This window comes from Megalobrama amblycephala, linkage group LG20, assembly GCF_018812025.1.
Source record: "Megalobrama amblycephala isolate DHTTF-2021 linkage group LG20, ASM1881202v1, whole genome shotgun sequence".
NCBI classification, from domain to species: domain Eukaryota; kingdom Metazoa; phylum Chordata; class Actinopteri; order Cypriniformes; family Xenocyprididae; genus Megalobrama; species Megalobrama amblycephala.
In genome coordinates, this window is record NC_063063.1 from 11074961 (window position 1) to 11085901 (window position 10941).

Genomic DNA, 10941 nt, shown 5'->3' on the forward strand with positions numbered 1-10941 from the left:
ATTGTTTCATTTCCAAAATCGTAATTATTTATCATAGTCCGTAAGCGAAGTAAGTGAGCAGAATTTGGATGGTTCAATAATTTGTCAGATTATGGATATAAATCTAATCCTAATATACGAATCTGACGTCACGCCGCATTGAGTTATGGGTAACTTCTTTGTTTATTCGCCATCTTGACAGGATCGCGCAGCCTTTCCGTTATTGAGTTTAGTGCAGTAATTTGTTTTCTGTCATGATTGTGAAAAATGTCACCATTGTATGTCATTAATGCTGCATCGATAATTGTGATAGTAACTCAGATCATCGTTCTGAGAGAAAACAAGACAGTGTAAAACGTTTTTTCGCCTTTTCTACGTGTAAAAACACCAAGGGAAGCAGGTCGAGGAGATGACGAGAAGACGCCGGATGGCAAATCTATTATTAATGGCACTGATTAAACCCACTGCTTATCACTCAATAAAAGAATGGCATTGCTAAGTGTTTTTGAACGTTTTGATTTCGTTTGGTTTAATAATTAACATTACCTTTGCAAGTCTGACTCTCACTTGTGCTCGTGAATTAGCAGAACTTGACGGGGACATTCAAATGCTTAGAAAAACGCTTCATGTGACAAACAAACAATTCTGTACATATTTATTAAAGCATACTGCGTGGAGATACGCAAATGAGCCCAAAATATGAACGCAACACGTTTATAAAAACGGTTTCCTCTCAAGAAAAGGCTTAATGCACTTAGACTGATATTAAAGAGACCAAATTCTATTTACAAATAAAGCACATGCAGAAAAACGGATGAGACCAAAATATAAACTTTCAGTATCACTTAAAATGCAAGCATTTTATACATTTTCTTCATAACGGTTTTATAAAGGTATGAAATTGCTTAGTGTGGTTGTCATTTGTTAAAATAAATATAAAAATACATTGTGTTCGTGTCCGTCTGTCCGCTGAATTTGACCCATAATCTCTGATTCTCCTCATCTGTGATCATGGAAAAGGGGAATTACAATGACAAGTTGTAGGCCTACTCAGTATGCTCGTTTAAGCATCATTTAAATGTTTCCAACAAATAAATGAATTGACTTTTCTCAGTGTGTTGATCACATAGATTTATTTGGATATTCATACGATGGCTGAAGCAGTGGTGAGCGTCCAGCGTGCGACACGGTAAACAGATCAACATTGTAAACGAAATTCTACAAAACTTCAGTGAAAAAAATAAATAAATAAAATGATCATGCGACGCGATAAAATAGCTTATATTCCCTGCAAACGATACCATTAAAATGTTAACGTTCCACTTAATGGCAAAAACAAAACAAAACAAAAGGTAAACAAGCATCCGTATTAATTTCAGTACGAGTAATAGAGGGCGATCCTGTCAAAATGGCGGCGCCGCCCCGGCATGCAACGAGGCGTGACGTCGGTTCTCTATTAATTTTACACAATGTTAATTAATCACATATTATTTAATTTGAATAATTATTCACTAAAAGCTCATATTATCGACTACTTTAATTTAACATATATAAAAACATAATTTTACGTAAAAAATGTTGATCTGTACTCGCATATCCGACGTCTGGTGTGCATATGCATAATTCGAAATTTAGTTGCTATAGCGACGCGTGTAATGAATTTTGACTGAATATATACACTTGAACCCATCGCTATGTTGGTTGAGAGACAAGGCGACTTAAGAGACTTTTGGAGAGTATTTTCTGTGCTGAGATTGTGATTTTTGAAGGAGTTCGGAGGATATTTTCTTTGAGTTTTATAGTTTTATTTTTGAAGGCGTTCTTCTCTTTGAAAGAGACACTTTTATTTTATTTTTTGAGTTTTATTTTTATTTTATTTTTTTCTTGGAGTTTGGAGGAGATTTTCGGTGGCTCATATGGGTGAAAGACGAGGTGAGTGTTTTAATTTTTCATTTGTTTATATTGGTATGTTAAAGTTCAGTTGTAAGATGTTTTACATTATTTGACTTAATCAATGTGCAATCAATTTGTGCAAGTTAATCCATTTGAACCCATTTTTTTCAAAACTAAATGATTACGTATTTTATTCCTTGTAAATTAAACACTGCATGCCTTTTCTAAAAAGCAAATTCAAAAAAGTTTTTTTATTCTTGTCACAATTATAATGGGGGAAACTGCTGATTTTCTCATTTGTAATTCACAACCCAACAGAAAGTTGAAAAATATAATTTAAAATAATTTGTTGTAACCACTGAAATTGATTATTTATTATCAGTATAACATTACCAACAGAGCGTTTAAGTATTTTATGTCTGAAATATTTCAGCTTCAGGCCGCTCCAGATCCAGGAGTGGAGCTTTCACCCAGACGGCCAGTCAGGTTGGGACACATGGCTTTGGTGTCAATGATCAGGAACCGCTGCCAAACCCAAACCAGCCACTGAGTCAAGAGCTACCTGGCTATTTAGCTCCTCTGCCTTCCGAGTTGGCTTCTTCTGTGTCAACAGATCAGACTGACAGGAAGAAGAAGTGGCAGAGCGGCAGCCAGCAAGCTCCAGATGATGGACATCCATCCACCTCATATAAGAGACCTGCCAAATGGTCTTGCACAGGTCAGAATAGGCTTATATTAAACAAGTAAGCCTAGCCAATTCTTACACTACTAATAGACGCTTTAAGTATTTGATTTGTGAAATATTTCAGCTTTAGGCTGCTACAGAACCAGGAGTGCAGCTTTTACTCAGACGGCCAGTCAGGAGGTTGGGACACATGGCTCTGCTGACAACAATGATCAGGAACCGCTGCCAAACCTAACCCAGCCACTGAGTCAAGAGCTACCTGGCTATTTAGCACCTCTGCCTTCCGAGTTGGCTTCTTCTGTGTCAACAGATCGGGCTCACAAGAAGAGGAAGTGGCAGAGCGGCATCCAGCAAGCCCCAGATGATGGACATCCATCCACCTCATATAAGAGACCTGACAAACGGTCTTGCACAGGTCAGAATAGGCTTATATTAAACAAGTGAGCCTAGCCAATTCTTACCTTACTAATAGATGCTTTAAGTATTTGATTTGTGAAATATTTCAGCTTCAGGCCACTCCAGACCCAGCAGTGCAACTTTTACCCAGACGGCCAGTCAGGAGGTTGGGACACATGGCTCTGCTGACAACAATGATCAGGAACTGCTGCCAAACCTAACCCAGCCACTGAGTCAAGAGCTACCTGGATATTTAGCACCTCTGCCTTCCGAGTTGGCTTCTTCTGGGTCAACAGATCAGACTGACAGGAAGAGGAAGTGGCAGAGCGGCATCCAGCAAGCCCCAGATGATGAACATCCATCCACCTCATATAAGAGACCTGCCAAACGGTCTTGCACAGGTGAGAATAGGCTTATATTAAAGAAGTTATGGCTCAACTATTAATTGATTTGTCATTGTAAAATATTCTCAGAATCTTTGATGTAAAAACTGCATTAAAGTAAAATTATTTGAGTGATGTCTAAAAGACATATCTTGTTATCTTATATTTCGCAGAAGCATATGCGAAGGGCCCATTGCTGGGGAAAGGTGGATTTGGCTCTGTGTATGCTGGGACCCGCAGGTCTGATGGACTGCCAGTAAGACATTTTCTTCCCTCCTTCATTCAAACAGCCTTTAGAAGTGTTCTCAGAGTTGATATTAGTAAATGTCATATGTCACAATGAGGCAGGTGTGATTTACTGTGCTTTCTGTCTACAGGTTGCCATCAAGTATGTCTCTAAAGGCAGGACGAACAAGAGGCTGAAAGTTGTAAGTTCCAGCGTGAATCTGTTGTTCTGTTTCACATCTTATTGGTTTGCACACACGCACACTTCCGCATTCAGCCCTGGATGTAATGTAGCATTTGTCATTGCAGGAAGGCCAGGGTCTGCTGCCACTGGAGGTCGCACTGATGACCCGGGTCAATTCCGCTCCTGCCTGCCCCAATGTCCTGCAGCTCGTGGAGTGGTTTGACTGTCCCACTGATTACATCATGATCCTGGAACGGCCAGTTCCTTGCCAAGATCTCCAGAGGTTCTATGAGGAGAATGGCTGTCTGGACGAGAGCCTGGCCAAGAAAGTGCTGGTCCAGCTCATCACTGCGCTGAAACATTGCGAGAGCCGCGGAGTCTTGCACCGGGACGTCAAGCCACAGAACCTGCTGATTTCCACAGCTTCACATGACATCAAGCTGCTGGACTTTGGTTGTGGAGACCTCCTAAAGGACTCGGCCTACACATCGTTTTCAGGTTGGTTTGCATTACAGAAAGAAAGCTTTTACTACTTCACTCTGTATGATGTTCTCATACATGGATATTTTCTAAACATTTGATTATCCACCAAAAGGAAACTCTACATTGACTCAGGGCTACATTTAGTTTGGACTGGAACCTTTTCAGTGGATGTTTTTGATCTTTTTGGGTATCTCAGGCACTCGTCAGTATGCTCCTCCTGAGTGGTTTCACCAGCACCACTATCATGCAGGACCGGCTACTGTTTGGTCAGTGGGGGTGACGCTCTACAAGATCTTATGTGGTTTTTTACCCTTCAGAGCCACATGGAGGGTCACCTCTAACAGCAGATTGCACTTCCCCAGAGAGCTGTCTACAGGCAAGAGATAGCATACATTCAGAGATAAAGCCAGACAGAGAAGTTTGTTCTGTTGTGTTAACTGAAGGGAAGTACTGTGTTGTGTGTAACAGAGTGCCGTCATTTGATTAGCTGGTGTCTCAGTGCAGAGGTTGCAGACCGTCCCAGCTTAGATGACATTGAACGCCATCCCTGGTTACACAGAACAGGTGGCCAGTGACGTTACACTTATCTGAAGCACAGCAGTCATAGGTTGGATTGGATTATTAGGATCAGCCTAGATAAAAGTTTTTAATTATTTGTATAGGGTGATCAGGAGTAACACAGGACCTGCAGAGACGGCTTCCTGTGCACCTACGGAAAAGAGGAGTGGACCATGAACTAATGGACGCTCCACAAATATGTTATTTTATCCTCTTCTCCACTGGTAGGGTCCCTGTGTGGATGAACATGCAGCCCCAGCTGAAACCGGAGCCCCGATGGGTCAGAGATCGGCTAGTTGGGCAGAGTCTAAGGTAGCAAAATGTATATTTCCCCCCCAATTAGAGTAGAAAACTTGGGACAGAGTGTAAACTTGCATAATGCGTTTTTGAAAATTTAGACAAGGAAATAAGAAAAATCAGAATAACAAATCTTAGAGGTCAGTTAAATCCAGTAGGTGGCAATACACACATAGAATGCAAATCACCAAAACAATGAAGAATTTTTTTATGCTCAGAACAATAATCAACATATGATAAGGTAGTTTGCCATATGGAACCGGGGGCAGTGAGCACCTGGGTTATTATCGGTAACTAAAACTAAAACCATTAAAAAAAAATAAAAAATAAAAAATTTTTGTTACTTAAAACAATTAAGATAAACAGTAATTGAAAAAAAAAGATTACAAAATACTTAGACTTATTTTATTTCGGCTTGTTGCTTGGAAGTTCATATGGACAGACCCTCGACCCCTCAATTTTGACTTTGGGAGTGAGTCTACTCGTATGTACACTTCAGACAGCTTCATATATCACAATGCAACATGATTGTGACCGCACACAACTCTAGAGTATGATTTGTGAATTATTTAGAGATTTAACATTAACCTTGACATTAACCTATAGACCTGAAGAACAGTATATAAAACAATTTATAGGGAAAACTGTAAATACAGGGCTTGACGCTTACTTTTTTCCCAAGGAGCACATGTGCTCATAAGTTGAAAAATTTAGGAGCGCATTAAAAACTTTAGGGGCGCAATGCAAATTTTTCAAACGTGTTTTAGATTAATAAGGGGATATAAAGAGACATTATAAGGAGAATACAAAATGTACACAAGGTTTTAAATATTTCTGCTTCAAACTGTTTTTAATTATGTAATTATTTATAGTCCTACTTTAAACTCTGTATATAGGCATGTGACAATATCAAATTTTCATTTAATGACGATTGCTGAAGATTTTATTAGGGTAGCCTATATGGTATCACATATTGAATTAATAGCTTTTTTCTTACAATAAAAAGAACTCTGAACATTGAAATATACAGTAAAACAATACGCAAAAAATGTATAAAGCAAACAAATGTTTCAAACAGATTAAAATGCAATACAACTATAAAGAACATTAGGTAACACTTTACAATATGGTCCCATTGGTTAACATTAGTTAATGCAATTAAGTAGGCTAACATTAACTAACAACAGCTTGATTCAGTAGTTACTATTCTTTGTTAACGTAAATTAATAAGAATACAACTGTTCATTGTTAGTTCATGTTAGCTATTAATAATAGCAGATACAACTTTTGATTTTAATAATGTACACTGTTAAAAATGTCACCTTGGTTTTATTCCAAAAAGTTATTTCAAAAGGCAATTATTTGCATCAGACTTCTAAGTATTTTGAACTCCTCTAACTTGTGTTTGACCAATTAGACATTACATGTCTTCAACAGGGATCCCTGCGACTGAGGTGGCATAGAGTACCAGCTCTGACTGATACAGGAACCTCTGGGACGACCAAGACATGGAGCTCTAGGACGTCATCAACCATGATGGGTAGCTTGGAGTCCAGGCTGTCCAAGATAGGAACTTTTGTGGAAGGAACATCTGGGGCGGCAGCTCTGACTGAGACTAACAGGACTCTCTGGGACTGGAACAGCTAAGATGGAAATGGCTGAGACAGGAAGCCCTAGCAGTGGTGAGGCCTTATGAAGCAGCTCTGTGATTGGGGTGTTAATGATAGGGAGCATCAATAAAAAAGAAGGGGCAAAGAAATTAACTATGGACAAAAAACTATGTACTTATCCCCAGGCAGCAATACCACAAGATGCAAATATTGATGCCTCAAGCCTGGTGCCAGATGCTACCAGAAATGGCCAGCCTCACAAGACGCTAAGAACTGGAGGGATGGAGAGGCCACTCGTGTAAACCTGCCACATGCTAAGATGACTAAAGAGCACTTCCTTGGTGGCTGTGAGAGGGTGCTCTTGTCTCCACAACTTATGAGATGACATTAAACCTGATTTTAGACAATAAACCTTTTTGTTTTATGTCTAAATACAATACAGAACAGATTTGACATAGCATTTAAAAACTGTTCATAACTTGTCATTTCAGAACACTTTTTGCTGATCTTAGGTACCTTAAACCAGTTGTGGAGAAGGAGCCTGTCAAGAAGAATCCTCTCTTCAGGATCGGGATGCAGAAAGACACTGATCAAATGGCTGCATTCTGTGCAGACTATTACCTTTAACTTCCTTTTACACCTGCTCACTTTTTTTTAATCATATTATTCTAAGCTGCACAGTTTGTAAAAATTTAAATTCAAAGCAAAGGCTTTGCACAGAAACAGTTATAACAGAAACGGTTATATACTGTACATAAGGTGAAGTATGTAGGTTTTTTTATATATAGCTCAATGTGTAGTGAGAGTTTGGGCTGTGGATACTGTAGCAGGCGGAGCTATGGGAAAAGAAATTCAGCTTTAGTTACAGCGGTGAACACCAAAATTCGCTGCATTTACTGTATACCTTCAAAGATTAAACGGGTCATGAACACGTCAAAGTGAACAGAACATTGTGATGCTACGTGCTACAAAGCGTGCTTTAATACCATATAGCATCATCGCGCACCCGTTCAGAAAGACACATTTTCACAAAGACAAATGCAACACAGCCAAAAGTATTGGACCTGAAACATGCCTTCACAAGAACCAGTAAGAGCTGTGTTTGTGATGTTTAAGTTGCGAGAAAGGGGTGTTTGCAAGGTTTTTTGAAAACGTGCTTTATTTTGTAATTCCGCTCGGTGTCACTAGTGTCACAGAAACTACATACTTCACTTTTAAAGGAAAGAGAAGGAACATTTTACGTTATATTAATCATGTTTTAGGTGCTGTTTTCATAGATGCCAAGTCACATGGTCATGACTAACCAGCTCTCTTCTTATTAAAATTTGTACAGAATGCAGTGATCTGATTAGCCAGTGCCTAACCCGGGATCCAACATCAATGGATTAGAAATGATCTGGATTGGAGAAGTTCAGGAGATTCACTCGATCAGTGATTTCAGGTGTGAGGAAATGTAACAGACAGAGTAAGATTATTACTTGTCTTTAATTCTGGATTCTTTGCAGTGAGATTTTCAAATTTGTGTTCATTGTAATGTCCTTGTTATAGTCAAGTCACCTTCATTTATATAGCACTTTATGCAATCCAGATTGTTTCAAAGCGGCTTCACAGTAATAAACAGGAAAATAGCAGAATCTGTGATGCAAACAGAATTCAATTCTGTTGTAAATCAGCTCTAAAAAAACATTCATGAGTTGACTTGTCCATATAATCTTTGTATTGGACAGGAAATAACATACTTACTGTCCTTGGTGGAGGGCTTGAGCTCGAGACCCAAAGCCTGAAGACCAACTCCAACCTGACAGGGAACTCAAGCCGCCACACCAGAGACCTCAGAGCCTGTCCACGTCTGATCAAGAACATGAGAGACTTCAAGACTGGAAAGAAGTCATCAAGTCATCACAGCCACATTTGCTTTGTTTATAAAAAGGAATTTTTGCTTTGTTTTTAAAAGTCAAGACAAGTCATCTTTATATAGCGTTTTAATGTCGGGGATGAAAGTTACATGTAACGGCATTACGTAATTTAATTACAAAATAAATGTAACTGTAATTTTGATTGGCTTTCGTGCTTGAATTTGCAGCGCACCACACCTGCCAATTACATCAATCCACATTGCCACTCAAAGCTTTAGGCTACAACCTGTCTGAGAGTTGCCATCATGGCAAGTGATAAAAATTCATTCCAGTTCTGGAAATTTAAAAATCATTTCATCCAGAAATCTAACCTTTAACCTCAGAACGATCTCAAAGTAAAAATAGATGCTAAAGTCTGATTTTGTGGTGGCTGTGCCCTTTAAAATTAAACTATTATGATCTTAATTTAAGTGATGAAGGATTTTGAAAGTCTGACAGTAATCAGTGTTGAGAACTACTGTAAGGTTAACCCTGCCTGGTTTAAATGTTTGAAAATGATTAACGGTTGAAAACATTCGTTAGAAATTTAGAAAAGTAATTAAATGTAATTAGTTACATTCATAAATTAATTGAAATTACACTACTTATTACATTTTGAAAAGGATAACTTGTAATCTGTAACCTATTGCTGCACTTAATACAGTACAGATTGTTTCAAAGCAGCTTTATAGTGTTAAACAGGAAGATAATGATCAGTGATGAAAACACAATCCAGTTCTGCTGTAAATCAGCTCTAAAAGACAGTATAGTGTCATTATTCAGCTGACGTCAGTTCAGTGTTGATTCAGTTCAGTTCAATAACTGTAAAGTTCATAAATTATTGAGTTCAATTCAGCTGTAAAGCAGGTCTTCAGAAAACAGTGATGTCATCCTTCAGCTCAATTAAGTGGATCTTAGTGGGATTATATAAAAAAAAATTGACATGATCCATTTAAATAAATGCTTTCAAAGAATAGGAAACTCAGGTGCATCACACCCCTTCTTCATGTTACAAAAAAGAAAAAAAGATCAGGTTCACATACTCTTCCACAATTCAGTCATGTTCAGTGCATTGTAAACTTTGGTATTTTGCACTTCTTCTTGACAGACATGGTCACAATGAACTTGTGTTGTGTGCAAAAAGCTGTGTAAAGAGTCATTTAAAAAAAAAAAAGACTGCTGACTCAGGCTGGAAATCTCACAGTGATAACTAGATGAATGAGAATCAAACCACTAACTACACTGAGAGCCAACAAGAAGACAATTCAGTCTGAGCTGTGGAGCCTAAAGATTCAAGAAAGGAGTCCCAGTACGCAGAAGTCCCATCTCGGACATCAAGTCTTTAGCAGCATTTTATGCTCCTTTTTATAGCAGCTTATGCTTCTGTTATTCAATATATCTATCTGTTCTGGTGTGTAACACTTTCACTCAAATAGAGATTGATTAAAAACCTCTTGTTGTTGTTAAGACAAAGAAATAATGCACGGCTATGATGAAATTACAAATTACATACACGTACAATTTTTAAAATAGGTATATTGCCCCCTTACCCCCTATTTTCAGTGCAGTTATCTACTTTAGTGAACTTGTAATGTAGCTGACTGATTTTGTTTTTTTCTTTTTTCAAAAGAGGAATTTAAAGGATTAGTCCACTTTTAAATCATATTTTCCTAATAATTTACTCACCCCCATGTCATCCAAGATGTTCATGTCTTTCTTTCTTCAGTCGAAAAGAAATTAAGGTTTTTGATGAAAACATTCCAGGATTATTCTCCTTATAGTGGACTTCAATGGTCTCCAAATGGTTGAAGGTCAAAATTACAGGTTTCAGTGCAGCTTCAAAGGGCTTTAAACAGACGAGGAATAAGGGTCTTATCTAGCAAAACGATCGGTCATTTTAAAAAAAATACAACTGTATATGCTTTATAAACACAAATGATCGCCTTGCATGTGCTTCCGGCAAAACCGCACTTCCATATTCTTCAAAAAGCTTATGCTGTATGTCCTATGCCTTCCCTATTCTACTTACGGAAAAAAACAGAACTGCCACTGCGTTCGTTCCGTTTGTTCGGAGGGAAGACGTAGGACATACAGCGTAAGCTTTTTTAAGAATACGGAGGTGTAGTTTTGGCGGAAGCACATGTAAGGCGATCATTTGTTTATATAAAGCATATACATTTACATTTTTTTTCCAAAAATGACGGATCGTTTTGCTAGATAAGACCTTTATTCCTCGTCTGGTATCGTTTAAAGCCCTTTGAAGCTGCACTGAAACTCTGTAAATTTGGAGACCACTGAAGTCCACTTTAAGGAGAATAATCCTGGAATGTTTTCATCAAAAACGTTAATTTCT

General features: G+C 38.3%; 1 protein-coding gene across 4 annotated transcripts; it reads left to right on the top strand.

Annotated features, from left to right (window-relative positions):
• The first annotated feature begins 158 nt into the window (after nt 1-158).
• LOC125255755 (serine/threonine-protein kinase pim-3-like) lies at nt 159-8747 on the top strand. Of its 4 annotated transcripts, XM_048171230.1 has the most exons (13): nt 159-1911; nt 2306-2590; nt 2682-2972; nt 3064-3354; nt 3510-3592; nt 3714-3764; nt 3871-4243; nt 4425-4604; nt 4697-4792; nt 5015-5098; nt 6521-6765; nt 6879-8134; nt 8421-8747. In XM_048171230.1, exons 1-10 carry the CDS (start codon nt 1896-1898, stop codon nt 5029-5031), a joined length of 1683 nt encoding a protein of 560 aa, XP_048027187.1. In that variant the 5' UTR covers nt 159-1895; the 3' UTR covers nt 5032-5098; nt 6521-6765; nt 6879-8134; nt 8421-8747. The 4 variants fall into 4 exon arrangements, with proteins under 4 accessions (XP_048027187.1, XP_048027191.1, XP_048027190.1 ...); XM_048171234.1 differs by lacking the exon at nt 3064-3354; XM_048171233.1 differs by lacking the exons at nt 4425-4604; nt 4697-4792.
• Nucleotides 8748-10941: the final 2194 nt, after the last annotated feature.